General features: G+C 40.9%; 1 protein-coding gene across 7 annotated transcripts in view; it reads right to left on the bottom strand.

Annotated features, from left to right (window-relative positions):
- The window catches only part of CADM1 (cell adhesion molecule 1), a 544,514-nt gene that overhangs the window by 13,605 nt on the left and 513,731 nt on the right, over nt 1-17,178 (bottom strand). For 6 of the 7 annotated variants that reach the window (XM_073602402.1, XM_073602399.1, XM_073602401.1 and 3 more), the window contains one exon: nt 1,391-1,519. In XM_073602402.1, coding sequence (XP_073458503.1) covers nt 1,391-1,519 — 129 coding nt within the window. Of the gene's footprint in view, nt 1-1,390; nt 1,520-16,560; nt 16,644-17,178 lie in introns of those variants that run through there. The other variant, XM_073602406.1, reaches the window with a different exon arrangement.

Here is a 17,178-nt window from a genome sequence, read left to right as displayed (position 1 = left end):
AATAAAAAATTAATAAAAACAGTAATAATACACATGCATAAAAAAATCGTTCAAATATATATGTGTATTTTGTATAATATACGCACAGTCCCAGGCAGCACTTTACATTTTTAAGATATGCAATTGTTGATAAAGCGCTTGTGTCATCCATGCGGCTCCAGCCTCCAGCTACTGTCAGTTTTTTAATCCAAGTCTCTGTATGACCATCAATTGACTGCTGTATGCCTTGGTGAACATTTTATTATTATTTTTTTTTTTTTAACAATAATAAAAAGTTTTTACTTTGCCTCTGAGGGTCCTATTTATGTATGCAGATCAGCGCTGTTCACCCCTTTGATTATATCTTCTGTCCTCATCTGTCTGAGTTTTGGACAGCAGCGGCCCAGCTACATTTAATTTTTCTTTTTGACCTTTCACTTGGCCTCTGGTCTGTGTGCCTGGATTTTTGTTTTTAGTATTAAGGTATAAAAAAAAACTACCTTTAGAACCACTTTAAGCCTTTCATGCTCCCAACCAAGGAGTGATTCATTAGGAAAAAAGTTCAAAACCCTTTTTAAAGATGTACCCGAAAAGATGGACAACCCTACAGCAATCTCCACATTTGGTCAGTGTTGTCAGTTATTGTTTTATATATATTATAAAGTCAATGAATTGCTTATAAAGATGAAGGTGAAAGCGTGCAGAGCTACAGTTTTGCAGTTTGACATCACTGCATCTCCAGTGCCTTCACTTGCATACTGTGGTTGTAAGAAATAAGCTTTTTATTTATAATTTAATTACTGCAATAAAGTATGGCTTTTATTGACAAATGTATGTGTGTAAAAAATTATTTGCATGTATATTAAATAATGTTATTCTAATGCCTTTAACTGTAATTAAAAATGGTGGTTTTGTGTTACATCTGTCTGCTATACATTGTGGGGGCAGATACAGACAAAACACTTTTTCGGGTTACTCCCAATGATCTTGGTGCTTTAATGACCAAAAAATGCAGAACGCTTAATCATGCATTGAGGTTGCATTTGAAATCAGTTTGGAACACTCCTGAGATCACTAAGAGTTCACCACCAGTTGCATCTCACTTGCAACCAACCCTCTTCTAACCTGTTTTTGACCTTTTAAGTTGCATCAGACCGCTTCTAGCTGCTTTACCATTCCAGGAGTGTCAAATGCCAAGACACTGCTGGAGAGTTGTGGCTCCATCCGCTGGCCACCACATAGAGCCACATTGCTCTGGAAATGTGTTGGATTCTGAAAATACTTCGAAAACTCTTCAAAAGCATGAAAAGAGGACACCTCCTGTTAGGGTTGCTCTATGATATCTAAACCCTGCTGCTGAAATAGCAACCAGCAAAACTAAGAAGGAAACATAAACCTAGAGGTTTCTTACCTTTATGTCGAGCAAAGTAACGACCCAGTATGATGAGAAGGCAAAGCATTGCGAAGACAACAACAGCAACCACGCCCCCAATTACTGCATGGTCTACACCAAGGGGGCTCTCCTCACCTGCTCGTGTATCTGTAAAAGAAAAACAAAGCATTAAACTGCTGGAGCACTGAGGCACTGTAAAAGGGTGGACCATTACAGCAACATTAAAGAGCTCCAAAGATATTTTACCTCCGCTACCCATTCATAAAACTGCTGATTTTCCACTGGAACTAAGCCTCCCAAGTCATTTTTTTTTTATACAGCATACAAATCCACATCCAGGTTGTTTCTACTATACATGCAAAGATCAAAGGGAATATTCCCAAATTTATCAGGCGAGTAGTATGTCACCCCCACAGTCAAATTTTTTTTCTGTTTGCCCATGGTCAGAAAGTCACATGACTGGAAATCCTTAAATTGTGCAATGATTTCAGTTCACAAGGGTTAAGTCATTTTTTAGGTTGGATCAAGATCTTCATCATAATTTTTTAAGACAGCACAGTGGATACGATTTTATTACAAAGTGTTTCAGGATGCTGGTAAACCCTCCCTGTCACTATTTAATGTTGCTGCAAATCTATATACTTTTGGGTTTATGCAAAGTTAGTGAAAGGAATGTTGTAAATGGACAAATCAGGTTGTTCTATAGCATTAGTATACTGTATCAGAAAAAACTAGATTGCAAACATTTATTCTACTATAGAAAAAATGCCAGTGAAAAGTATGGTTAGGAAGTAGAAACACTGACTAGAGTTTGAGAATCAGATAATAATAAACTAAAGTTGAAGATCCACATTTGTAAAGCACACTTACAGCTACAGTGAAGTAAAGGCTTCAAGATTGTACATAATTTTAATTGAATTCCTCAAACTGCATGTAAAATGACGATATTGTATTTATGACAGATGAAATCATTTAAAAAGTAAAAGCTGGCATTGCCCTTTGCAATCATTCAGGTGCTTCTGTATTTTGGTCTGTACTGGTAAATAATTTGGATTAATTACTATAAGGAACACAGACATCAATGTCATTGTTTTATAAGTAGCAAGAAGATAAGTAAACGTAAAACCTAGGCTATGCAACCTGAGCATACGTAGAAAACATCCATACACATAGGTCACCATCAGTGAAAACATCATAGGATCCTCAGATACAGGCAGCTGAAGTTGCAAACCTATAAATGTTGAATTTAGGCTTCCCTCACCTTCTGGCCACTGGAGTCTCCACAAAGATTGCTAAGGCCACTAACAAATTGCCTGTGGGGGCCTGGTCAAAAGTTGCACAGGCACTGCATTGTGGATGTAAGTTGGGGGATACCCAAGTCTCCTTATAAGGAAGTCCATGTGTGCATAGGACATTCAGAGAGGGAAGCCCACTACATTCACTTTTTAGAGTCCATGTGCAGAATTTAAAATGAGCCTATTAGTTTTCCAAGTCTGTATTAATAAATTCCTCATATCACTTCAGGAAAGCGCCACCTTTTTATTTTTTTTCAAAGTCATCCTTGAGCTCTAGATCCCTTATTTGTCTCTCTGAGACTGCATCTTAGTCAAAGTAGATGGTGACCCTGGATGATGTCTATGGCTCCATCCTTCTGTAATGAAAATCAGATGAAGGCATCATCAGGGGGAAGTACTGTGATCTCTGTGAGAAGCAATAAATACCTGAAAAAGTTACACATTACATGCATGCTGCACTTCACATGGAGCATATATCTAAAGCCAAGTCAACTTTAACGTACGTATTGGTATTGTACACACCCTGTACAACCACTTTTACCTACAGGTAAGCCTATATTAAGGCTTACCTGTAGGTGCTTGAAATATCTCCTAAACCTCCACGGTTTAGGAGATATTTACTAAAAAGCCGCATGCACCCTTTAGAAAGGGCACATCGTGCCGTTTTTATTAGGGGTCATGCCGTGACTGTCAGCTCCCGTGCGCATGCGCGGGAGTGACGTCACACAACTCAGGCCAGTCACAGAGCCGGAGTTCCTGGCCCCGGAAGGAAGAGGGGCAAAGATGGGTGCTCCCTGCTAGTGGGGACAACGGAGACATCGCGGGCTTCGGTTTAAGGTAACTGACACATAATGGGCTACTATGCAATGCATAGTAGCCCATTATGCTTTACCTTTGCAGGGAAATAAAGAGGAAATAAAACCCACCTGGGTTTACTTCCTCTTTAATCTACTGTGTCACTCATTTTTTTTTATGACCACAGAACTGCTTTCATTTCTATTTAAAATACTAGATTCCAAAATCTGGGAGAACATCTAAGTGTAGAGGATATATACATTTGGTCCTAACAATCGCCTAAATAATGTCTGTAATTTTAGAGTAAAAAATGAAGTTGTTTTGTTTTTGTTATTTTTAATCACAAAACTATTGTTGCATTTAAAAAAATGAACTCATGAAAAAAAGCACAAGCTGGCCATATGCAATGAATGATACCTTGTGAAATCTGGCTGTTTTCAACATTGGTTCAAAAATCAGTGCCATGAAATAGTTACAATTTTTAAATTGACCTGAGAGCCTACCTGTCAATTGACCCGTCACTTGCAGATGCCTTTTAGACTCTCATAAAACACAAAGTGATTATTTTGAATAAAGACAAAAAAATCCCCCTGTGGCACAGGCTGTCAGATGGCATTCAGGACCTGTCAAGATCCTGCAGTTTTAACTTTTCAGAACGGTATAGCTATTGGGCAGACAATGGGTGGGGGGGATAAGGGTGTCCAACAGTGCCCCTGTGCTAGAATGCATAGCTGTGCTTGGTGATGTCCACAAAAAGTCACAGCTGCAGGGTGATAAAGGCCTCAGGATGGACACTGCTATCCTAGAGTGAAATGAGGTGGTGAAGATAGCTGAGCAAAGCTGAATAGAAACTTGGGGTTAAGTGGGAGACTTCTGCTGTAGATATTTAGTGAGCTCGGGCCCTACTACTGCTGTGTAGCCTGAATTATGTACACCCATGACGTTACATTGGTCTCCCGTAGTGTCTTTATTGATGCGCCTATATTTATGTATACATGAAAAGCAGCTGTTTGTGGGCCCTCTTTAATGCTTAAAGGAGAAGTTCACCTTTAAAAAGAAAAAAAAAAAAAAAAAGCACACATTTTTGCAGGTAAAAGAATGTGCATTTTTTTTCTTCTGGGGTCTGCAGAGCATTGCACCCGCAATCAGCAGATCGCGGGTGCTATGTAAGGATCCTGCAGAATCTCATAGCGGTTTGCCCATACCTCGTGTACAAACGATTACTGAAGAGCAGTAAGATTAATGAACTATGAGAGTGCTCTCCAGCACCCTCGAAGTTCACTGAGAACTAAAAGACAGCAGTTGTGGCTCATTCACTTACAGATTGCTGTGAATGAATGATGTGACCACATTGGGCTCCACCCATGCCCTTTTTAAATTGTGATGCAGGGAGAATCACAAAGTTGGATTGGAGGGGGAAGGCAGGTGCTCTTCGGTAACATGTTACCCTCTAAATACAGATATAACATGTAACATGTTACCAAAAGTTAATTTGTCCTTTAATTCTCTCTCAGTGGTATAAACCATAGTCATAACAGCCCATACTGCTGCTATGGGGCCTGGATGCGAGTGGCGAGGCCCACTAGGGAGCATGTTGAGGCAACCTTAACTTCAAAAATCAGTTTGTATGTATAGAGGATGCATATCCAGTTGTGTATCTTTAACTCTGATCCTGAGCTGTCTTTTAGGCTGGGTTCACACTGCCACGACTTTGCTACGCCCACAAACATATTTTTTTGAAAGCACGGGCCCTGGAGAATAAAATGGTGGCTGTTGGAACTTTGTATGTCACATAATATTTGCACAGCTGTCTATTAAACAAAAATATTCAGGGAAATTTTAATGCACACAAAACACAATACAGTACCATAGTTTTTTTGTATAATATAAAGATGTTGCTTTGAGTAAATAGATACCAAACAAGTCGAGATGTAAAATTGTTTGTGCTTGTGAAATTGTGACAACCTATGGTAACTAACATTTTTCATAGGTGATGCTTTAAGTCTTTACAGGTCACCAGTGTAAAGCTAATCATGAATGACCACCCTTGAATTGTTGTCCTCACTCTGATATTCATGGCAATACCTCATGTGTGGAGGGTATAGAGGATGCTTTTACATTTTTTTATTATTTCTATTTATTCTATTAAAATTATGTTTTTTTTTTCATTTAACCTCATTAAGCCATCCAGATTACTTTTACCGAACAGCTGATTGCCGACTTTAACCACTTCAATACAAGGCACTTTCACCCTCTTCCTGCCCATGCCAATTTTCAGCTTTCAGTGGTCATGCAACACTGTACCTATATGAAATTTTGATCTTTTTTTCACACAAATAGTTTTCTTTTGGCGTTTTTTTTTTACATTTCGTTATAAATTTTTTGCAAATAAATAATCTTTCTTCATAAATTTAGGACAAAATGTATTCTGCTACATTTCTTTGGTGACAATAACCCAAATCAGTGTTTACTATTTAGTCTGTAGGAAGGTTATAGAGTCCAAAAACTATAATGTGTGTGTATATATATATATATATATATATATATATATATATATATATATATATATATATTGAAAATTGATCAATCCAGTTGTACTGACGGCCTATCTCATTTCTTTAGGCTTGCAAACACCAGGGCAGTAAAAATATCCCCCAAGTGAGACATTTTTGGAAAGTACAGTCCAGGATATTTAGTAGGAGGCATAGCGAGTTTTTTTTGAAGATGTAAATTTGATACGTCACAATTTTTCAAAAAATTAAAAAAAAAAAAAGAGTTTTTACATACTGTCACCAGTGCAGTACAGCGTCATCATATAACTGGTGTGGCGGTGATCAAGGACACTGACTGGTGACAGTACTTAGTAAAAATGTTTAGTTTTTTTGTTTATTACTTTAACAATTTTTAACACACTGTGACCAGAGCAGTACAGTGTTACCATAGTAGCACTGTACTACTCTCGGGAAGTGATAAGGATATATAGACATATATCTATATCTATATATAAATATAGATATATATCTATATCTAATTTTTTTTTTACACACATTATGATTGCTAATACAAGTGTATTTCATTGGTATAAGCAACCATTTTTACTGAATGAAACTGATGTATTGTTGAAGTGACCACAGCTAATCATGGTACAAATGGGTTGTGATCGGCACTATCTGTACCATGTGATCACTGTGACCAATCACAGCTAGCAACACAATTGTACACAATGGATGGCATGAAAAGAAGCCATCCATTGTTAATAATTGTCATGTGATCTGCTGTGATTGGTTACAGTGATCACATGGTACCGGCAGCAAGCTTCCTCTTCTCTGACAACTTGCTATGCTGACAGCTCTAGTGCCACATGTCCCTGATTGAAGCATATTAATGTTAAAATTAAACTAATTGTCTCAGTTGACTTTGCCAAAATTTTGCCATGTGGTTTCATCAATTGCAGTCACAATCTTGTACACATATTATGAAACGTGTGCCGTGTACAAAATAATTGTGCTGTACTGAGTGTTTAGCTGCTGTGTTGTCATTACGGTCTCATGAGCTGCTGTCCACTTTGCAGTCTATATGTGTAGACAGAAGTATTCTGTTAGAGTGATCTCCTGCAAGATAATTAACCACTTCAATACCCAGCCATAGTCAAATGACACCCACAGATGGGATCTCCCATCTTGGGTGGGTGTCATATGACGTCCTCGGCTTTCCGCCGCTACTGCGGGCCCCCAGAGCGGCGATCGGGGATCCGTCATATCCCTCGGGACACAGCAGCTCCCCGATGGGGGTAATGGAGCGGCGGCGGAGTGGCTGGAGCGGCATGACTGGCTATGATTTGTCACTATGCAGAGTGGCATTGGGAAGCGGCGTGCATGGTGCCCGCGCGAGCCCCCGGTGGCGCGCAGAGCGGCGATCGGGGCTGAGGCTTTTCCCTTGGATACAGCCCAGCCCCGATCAGTGTAAAGAGCCAATGAAATTAGCTCTTTACCACGTGACCTGCTGTGTTCAATCACAGCCGGTCAGTAAATGTAAACAGTGAGTAACCACTGTTGCTGGGTTCTTCTCTTCACACACCGATTCAGTGTGAGGAGGAGATCAGCTAACAGTGAGATACACATGTACTATACATATATGTACTACTGTGCCCAGATTTGCCCCCCCCCCCCCAATAAAGATGAGCTGTCATCTAGTACCTGTCCATCAGGAGTACCCGCCACCAGACCAGAGTACCAGCCACCTCACCAGAGTACCAGCCACCTCACCAGAGTACCAGCCACCTCACCAGAGTACCAGCCACCTCACCAGAGTACCAGCCACCTCACCAGAGTACCAGCCACCTCACCAGAGTACCAGCCACCTCACCAGAGTACCCGCCACCTCACCAGAGTACCCGCCACCTCACCAGAGTACCCGCCACCTCACCAGAGTACCCGCCACCTCACCACCTGCGACCAGAGTACCTGCGACCAGAGTACCCGCCACCTCACCAGAGTACCCATCACCTGCCACCGGAGTACCTGCCACCAGAGTACCTGCCACCTCACCAGGGTACCCGCCACCTCACCACTTGCCACCAGAGTACATACAGCCAGTCAGCCACTATGTCCAGAAAGGTGTACACCCCAGAAGAGGCATAGCAAATACTCAGTCTGACTGATGAGAGCAACGGGGAGCTCTCACCGCTCAGTTCTGATTCCGATTCTGGTTCGGAATATGAGCCCCCCAAAGGCAGTACATCAGGATCGAATCAGAGGAGGAAGCAGTCCGTCCAAAAAGACGACGGTTTGAACACCAGGCAGCTACCAGCAGTGCCAACGGCGGTAGACCCCAGGAGGATAGACCCAATACAAGCGCTGCTAGACCCCAGGAGGAAAGGCCCAGTACAAGTGCACGCCAAAGAATTAGGGCCCAAACCCAGCTTCCAGATGCCTTGGCAAACCCATTGTGGCTGCCTTCTACCACAGGGTCAGCCACGATCCCCCCTTTTACAGCACAGCCAGGTCTGCAAACTGCAGGTTTTTCCCAAATGGATTTTTTAAATTTATTTTTCCCTGATGAATTACTTCAAGGCATCGTGGACCAAACCAAGCTCTTTGCCCAACAATTCACTGCAACCAACCCCAGCTCCAGCTACGCCCGCCCTTTTGAATGGAGACCCCTAAGACCCCTAACAGTGGTGGAGCTTAAATTGTTTTTAGGCCTAATGCTCAACATGGGGCTTACAAAAAAAAACGAAATGCATAAGTATTGGTCGACCAAACCCATCCACCATATGCCAATTTTTTCATCGGCCATGTTCAGGTCCCGATACGAAATTATAATGAGCTTCCTGCATTTTAGTGGCATCTCACAGTGCCCCCCCCCCTCCCGAAATCACCCAAACTTTGACAAACTATAAACAATTAGCCCAATAAGGAGATCAGCCACCTAATGTGGATGAAACCGAAGGACAGACCGACAATAATGTGCCCGACACTGTCCTTTTCATTTGATCTGTGGGATAGACTAGCAACTACTTATAAGTTTAAATCTCCTCATACTCCATTGGCCCCATTGCTAAATAACCCTATGTTCGCCCCGGGTCTCTGTCCCCACGAATTTAAATGGTGGACCAACAAGGGATTGTTACGGATAGCTGATTTATGCGACCACAGAGGGGTTATGTCTAAACAGGTTCTGCGGGAAAAGTACCAACTACCGAATACAGAAATATACCGCTATTCCCAGATAGCGCACTTCTTAACTACACTGAACCGTAGTTCAGATTTAACTAAATCCACCCAAATGGAAAATTTCTGCAGAACCATAGACAAACACTCGGGCCACATTTCATTGTTATATGGTATTTTATCATCATCCTCTCAGAAATTGTTTTATATGGAAAAATGGGAGCAAGATACAGGTATCAGCCTAACAGTTGAAGAATGGCACAAAATGTCTCTCCAGGCCTCCAAATCATATATTAATACCTCTTTGATAGAGGCAAACTACAAAGTTCTGATGAGATGGTATATGGTTCCAGTGAAAGTGGCAGCTTTTGTTCCGGGGGCCTCCCCGCAGTGCTTTAGAGGATGCAACAGCGAAGGCACCATGATACACACATGGTGGTCCTGCCCAAAAGTGCGTAGATTTTGGATCCGTACATACAACTTTATATATTCATTAACCCAAGTGAACTTAATCAAGTCACCCTTGCAGGCACTGTTGGGACACCCAGTAGATGGAGCATCGAAACACATGCGAAAACTCATAAATTTTGTATTTGTTGCAGCAAGAATAGCGATAGCTAAATCATGGAAGTCTCCAACGATCCCCTTTTATCTCATAAAATCTAAACTGTCATGGATTATGGTTAATGAACGTCTGTCTGCTATCTTCAATGACAAAATGCATTTGTTTGAAAGAATATGGGACCCCTGGATAAAATATATCTCGAATACATAATGCGATGGGATACTTAAAAATCCCTCGCTCTAAGACAGGAGTGCACCTCCCCCTCCCCCTCTTCTCTCTACCCTCTACTTCTCACTTTCCTATCTTTTTCTTTCTTGTTACTTTACTAAATATAATAAGCACTAAAGAGTATAGGGTTGATCGAAGCCCTAGGGCTGTTATAGGAGGATCATTTACAGGTTACACCAAGTTGGGGAGCTTGGGAGTGAGAATTCTCCTCCTGAGACTCCTCAAGCTATACATGAAACACAATAAAGAATTAATAACCATATGGAATTATCTGTCGTGTAACCTCCCTATCTCTTTCATTTTGTTCTTAAAATTTTTTCTATGGTTATTTTCTATAAACGTCTTGTTATTGGTTCTTACACCTTAAACAAAAAATGTAAAACGTTAATCTTATATCTTTTGTAAAATCTTGAATAAAAATATTGGAAAAGAAAAGAACAATTAGCCCCTTAATTAATTTTTTTTCCAAGAAGTTTGCCGAACTTTATGTCCCTGACAAAAACATATCTGTGGACGAATACCAAGTGCATTTCACAAGCCGGCTGGGAATCAAGAAATATATCCCCAGTAAGAGGGCGAGGTACGGCTTGAAGCTCAACATGCTCTATGAAAGCGCCACCGGTTATGTGCACTCATTCCACGTGTAGGAAGGCAAAGATTCCCAGCTCCAGCCCCCTGAGTGTCCATCGTACATGGAAATAAGTGGAAAAATTGTTTGGGAGTTGGCATTCCCACTTTTCCAAAAGGGGTATCATATTTACATGGACAACTATTACACCAGTTTGCCCCTTCTCCGCCACCTATACCGTAAAAAAAAATTTTGGCCTGTGGTAGAACAAGGAAAAACTGAAAGGGCTTCCCACAGCGTCTTGTCACCACAACCATTCAAAGGGGGAATCGACAAGCTTGAGGAACGAGGAAGTGTTGGCTGTGAAGTGGAGGGATAGGAAAGATGTGTACATCATATCCACCATCCACGATGACACCTCCGTGGAACTTCGCAGAAGACGCGGTCCCTTTCGTAAGCCTTCCTGTATCAATGAGTACAATAAATTCATGGAGCGAGTGGATTTAAATGATCAAATGTTGCAGCCCTACCTTTCAACAAGAAAATCCCTCTTCTGGTACAAAAAAGTCGCAATTTACTTTTTTCATTTGGCCCTTTTAAATTCTTTCATCATCTACCAAAAATCAATGGAAACACCCACCACCTTCATAAAGTTTATTGAAGACATTGTCACTACCCTGATCTACCAACAAGTATCCCCCCCAGAAAGCATTCGCTCCGATTGTGTCAGCCGACTACATGAGCGCCATTTTCCGGACCATATTCCACCAACAGGATCCGGAAGACGACGCCAAAAAAAAAAAAAAAAATGTCAGGTGTGCACCAAAAGAGGAATTAGGAAAGACACCAGCTTTCATTGTCCCGACTGTCCCTCCCAACCTAGCCTTTGCATCGGAGAATGCTTCAAGCGATATCACACTCTCGGAAACCATTAGCCCATTCTAATACTGCCATTTCCCCGTTTTCAATTCCTGTCCTGAATATTTCCCTGCCTCAACCAACCATATCATTGTCTTCCATGTGAACTGACCCTGCACTGTATTGACTATGCCTCTGCCTACCATCTATTTCTGCCTTTTACCTGCACTGACCTCAGCCTGTTGACCATGTTTTTGCCTGCTCCTTGGATTGATCTTTCACCCTGCTACACAGGGGTCTCACATATGTGAGGGGCTCCAGAATAGTGTTCTGAGTTCAGAAAGCCAGTTTTTGGTTTTCTGTGTTCCCAGAACAGGGTCGGGTTGTCCGGAGGCTTCAAAGCGATTTGGGTGGGAGAAGCCTGTACCCCTGTCCCCATTTTCCTGACCGATGCCCTAAGCTTGATGGTTCTGCCTGCTCCCTGGACAAATACTCTGGCTGTGCTGACCATACCTCTGCCTGCTGCATGTACTAACTATGGAGAGTATTCCTGCCTGCTGCATGGACGATCCTTTTGCTGCTGCTGACCACATCCCTGCCTGCTATGTGGACCAATGCTTTGGCTGTGCTGACAACATCTCTACCTGTAATGACTATTCCTGCCTGCTGCCTGTTTTGCTGTCGCTGTCCACGTTCCTGCCTGCTGCCTGGACCTACTACTCCAGGACCTACTACTCTAAAACCGCAGGTAATCTATTCTTTACCCTTTGCTCAGCAGAATGTATTTTGGTTTGTAATTGGTATGTACAGTACATGCTATGTGTTAGAAATATGAAGGGCCTTCAACAATGTGATAGGTTTGCAGGAATTTATGCTCCTAGAACACTTGACAGTGCTATTTGGATGTTGGGCCTCCACATTTTCCAAAAACTTCTGGTAAAAATGAACCGTTCAAAAGACTCATTATGCCTCATAGAATATACGTTGGGGTGTTAGCTTTCCAAAATGGGGTCATTTTGTGGGCGTTTCCATTGTCCTGGTGCTCCAGGGTCTTCAAAACTGTAATAGGTGGTTGAGAAATGAGATGTGTAATTTATGCATGTAGAACGCCCTACGGTGCTACTTCAATGTTGGGCCTCTGTGTGTGGCCAGGCTGTGTAAAAGTCTCACACATGTGGTATCGCCATACTCGGGAGGAGTAGCAGAATGTATTTTGGGGTGTCAGTTTTGCTATGTACATGCTATATGTTGGAAATATCTTATAAATGGACAACTTTGTATAAAAAAAAAAAAAAAATGCGTTTTCATTTTTTTCCCACATATTCCAAAAACTTCTGGAAAAAATGAACCATTCAAAAGACTCATTATGCCTCATAGATTATACGTTGGGGTGTTAGCTTTCCAAAATGGGGTAATTTTGTGGGCGTCTCCATTGATCTGGTGCTCCAGGGCTTTCAAAAGTGTGATAGGTTGTCGTCATCAAATGAGATGTGCCATTTATGCTCGTAGAACGCCTGACGGTGGTACTTGGATGTTAGACCTCTGTATGTGGCCAGGCTGTGTAAAAGTCTCACATATGTGGTATCACTATACTCAGGAGGAGTAGCAGAATGTATTTTGGGGTGTCATTTCAAGTATGCATGTGCTGTGTGAGAGAAATAACTTGTTGTTATAACAATTTTGTGCTAAAAAAAAAAAAAAAAAATCCCAAGAATTGTGGGAAAAAATTACAACTTCAAAAAACTCACCATGCCTCTTACTAAATACCTTGGAATGTCTGCTTTCCAAAAAGGGGTAATTTGGGGGGTATTTGTACTTTCCTGGCTTGTTAGGGTCTCAAGAAATGAGCTAGGCCTTCAGTACATCAGGTGTGATCAGAGGTGATCATTTTTCAATGATTTGCACCATAGCTTGTAGACTGTATAATTTTCACAGAGACCAAATAATATACACTGATTTGGGTTATTTTTACTAAAGATACGTAGCAGTATAAACTTTGGCCCAAATTTATGAAGAAAAATGACTTGATTGCAAAATTTTACAAAAGAAAATAAAAAAAAAAAAAAGTTTTTTAAAAAAAAAAACATCTCACTTTTTTCGCTTATATTGCAAAAAATAAAAAACCCAGCGATAATCTAATACCACCAAAAAAAAAACTCTGTGGGGAAAAAATGATAAAAATTTGGTTTGGGTACAGTGTAGCATGACTGAGTAATTGTCATTCAAAGTGTGAGAGCGCTGAAAGCTAAAAATTGGTCTGGGAAGGAAGGCTGTATAAAAGCCCTGTATTGAAGTGGTTAAAGTGCATGTAAACCCAAAAGGAAAAAACGTACACAAACTGTCCTAATTACATCTGTGCCCTTAGTTTTTAATATAAATGTTTCCTCTAAAAGAAATAACCTAATAATTCTAGGGCTTCCTCCTTCCTAGTGGCTACGACCTGCAGGCTTATAGAACCTCTGCAGTGTTGCCATCATATTGCGCATGCTCCCCATTAGCTAAGCTGTGTATTACTATAGCTCACATGATCGCTGTTCTCTTCACTGCAGCAGCTTGGGGGCTGAGTTAAACCACAGCACAACACGTCATGTGACATCATTTTGGTTTTTACACGCCTGCACTTCCAGGTCATTCAGAACAGAGTGTGCTGTCAGCCATGCGCTTTGCCCCTTAGGTAAATCTGATGCTGGACTGACAGTGCACACTGCTCTGAATGGTATGTAAGGGGAGGGAGTATAATAGGTTAAGCAAAGTCACAGGACATGTGACTCTGTGGAGAAGCCCCATCCCTTCCCAGTCCATTCTGCAGTGAAAATATGGACATTGATCACGTGATCTAAAAATAAAAATAAAATAAAAATCAGAAAACATTATTTTTAAAGTCCTGTGGAAGCAGATATCTGGTTTTAGGTATAATTTTTTTACTTAAAGTTCCAGCAGAGTAGCTACGACAGCAATGGGGGAGAGGAAGTATTGCCGGAGTCAGTACCGAGGTAAGAATAACCACTGACCCCAATCCTGGGAGTATTTTGCTGCATTCTAACCAATCCTGTTTTTTTTTTTTTTTTTTATGTGTGGGCACTAATCCTAGTTTGTTTTTGTTTTTTTGCCCAGCTGCACCAACACCAGTACAGGGAATGTTTGCTGCAATGACACCAATCCTGTATTTTCTTTTGGCTGCACTGATTCCAATCCTGGAAATATTTGCTATACTGACACCAATCCTGTTTTTTTTTTTATTTGTATTTTTTGTTGCACTGGCACCAATCTGGGGTATTTTGCTGCATTGACATACATTTTGTATTTTTTTTTTTTACTACAAGGACCTCAATCCTGTGTTTGCTGCTACTGGGGGGTATTTTGCTGCATGACACCAATCCTAGGGTTACTATTATTGCAGTCACTGACACCTATTTTGCGGGTTGTTATTGCAGTCACTGACACCAATTTTTGGCCTTAACAGAATAAACATATTTATTACTAGTAATCTAGTTTATAACACCACAGTTTGCTTACTAAATATTCCTTAAAGTATAAGTTCACCTTTTGTAACATGTAACACCTTCAGGGTGTAACAGGGTTGTAAAATTTTATGGTTGCAGCAGCAGATCGGTGGGGGGGGGTAATGGGATGAGTGGCAGTGCTGGTGGAGAGTTGGGATGGGTGGCAATGCTGGGGGGAGTTCTGATCAGCCAACTTAGGTGCTCTTGATTAAGGCCATCTGCTGATCTGAGAACTGTAGTGGGGACTTTTAATGGCAACTATAATCACAGGTAGTGTTAACTCAATGTGTCTCCGGCTTTGTGGTGTCTCATAGCAGTGACAAAATCAGGAGATGGGGTCTGCTCCAGCCCCTCCCACTTCACATTCCTCACCAGTCAGCTGACCTCTAGTCTTTGCCCCCCAGCCATGGTGTGAACTGAATGGGCGGCTGCGAAAAGGCTGAGTTGGCGGCCACAGGCTCTCTATAAGAATACGTATGTCTCAGAGAACTTTCTGCTTTCATAATGACTACAGGTCATTGAAGGTAATCTGAAAAAATGTAACTGTTTAGTGGTGGACATGCTGAGGTGCATCCAACATAACTGCAACTATAATAAATTGATGAAGTAGCACTGCAATATACTGTGTGTATAGTGGATATAAAAAGTTTCCACACCCCTGTCTAAATGTCAGGTTTCTGTGATGTAAAAAAATGACAAAGATAAATAATTTCAGAACTTTTTCAACCTTTAATGTGACCTATAAAGTGTACAACTCTGTTGTACAACAAACTGAAATCTTTTAGGTGGAGGGAAGTAAAAATAAAAAACTAAAATAATATGGTTGCATAAGTGTGCACACTCTTACACTAATACTTTGTTGAAGCACCTTTTGATTTTTATTACAGCACTCAGTCTTTTTGGGTATGAGTCTATCAGCATGGTACATCTTGACTTGGCAAAATTTTCCTACTCTTCTTTGCAAAAACGCTCCAAATCTGTCAGATTCTCCTGTGCACAGCCCTCTTCAGATCACCCCACAGATTTTCAGTTAGATTCAGGTCTGGGCCATTCCAAAACTTGAATCTTCTTCTGGTGAAGCCATGCCTTTGTTAATTTGGATGTATGCTTTGGTTCGTTGTCATGCTGAAAGGTGAAGTTCCTCGTTGTGTTCAGCTTTCTAGCAGAAGCCTGAAGGTTTTGTGCCAATATTGACTAGTATTTGGAACTGGTCATAATTCCCTCTATCTTGACTAAGGCCCCAGTCCAGCTGAAGAAAAACAGCCCCAAAGCATGATGCTGCCACCACCATGCTTCACTGTGGGTATGGTGTTTTTTTGGTGATGTGCAGTGTTTTTGAAATTGAAGCCAAAAAAGTTCAACCTTGATTTCATCAGACCAGAACATATTTTCCCACATGCTTTTGGGAGACTTCGTAAGAAAAGGCTTCCATCTTGCCACTCTACCCCATAGCCCAGACATATGAAGAATATTGAGAGATTGTTGTCATGTGTTCCACACAGCCAGTACTTGCCAGATATTCCTGCAGCTCCTTTAATGTTGCTGTAGGCCTCTTGGCAGCCTCCCTGACCAGTTTTCTTCTTGTCTTTTCAACAATTTTAGAGGGATGTCCAGTTCTGTTGTGCGATATTTCTCCACTTGATCACTGTCTTCACTGTGTTCCATGGTATATCTAATGCCTTGGAAATTATTTTGTACCCTTCTCCTGACTAATACCTTTTAACAATGAGATCCCTCTGATGCTTTGGAAGCTCTCTGTGGACCATGGCTTTTGCTGTAGGATGCGACTAAGAAAAAGTCAGGAAAGACCTATTAGAACAGCTGAACTTTATTTGGGATTAATCATAGACACTCTAAATGATGGCAAGTGTGTACTGACTCCTATTTAACATGAGTTTGAATGTGATTTCTTAATTCTGAACATAGCTACAACCCCAGTTATAACAGGGTGTGCACACTTATGCAACCCCATTATTTTTTATTTTTTTTATTTTTACTTCCTCTCCCTTAAAGATTTCAGTTTGTTTTTCAATTGAGTTGGTTTATACTTCACATTAAAAGATGGAAAAAGTTCTGAAATTATTTATCTTTGTCTCATTTTTTTACATCACAGAAACCTAACATTTTAACAGGGGTGTGTAGACTTTTCATATCCACTGTGTGTGTGTGTATGTATTTGTGTATGTGTGTGTGTGTATATATATATATATATATATATATATATATATATATATATATATATATATATATATATATATATATATATACACACACACACATACACACATTGGCCACTTTATTAGGGAACACCTACTCAGTATG

Source organism: Aquarana catesbeiana, linkage group LG10 (genome assembly GCF_042186555.1).
Source record: "Aquarana catesbeiana isolate 2022-GZ linkage group LG10, ASM4218655v1, whole genome shotgun sequence".
Lineage (NCBI taxonomy): Eukaryota > Metazoa > Chordata > Amphibia > Anura > Ranidae > Aquarana > Aquarana catesbeiana.
Note: the sequence above shows the minus strand (reverse complement) of the source record. Positions and strands in the feature narration are given on the sequence as shown.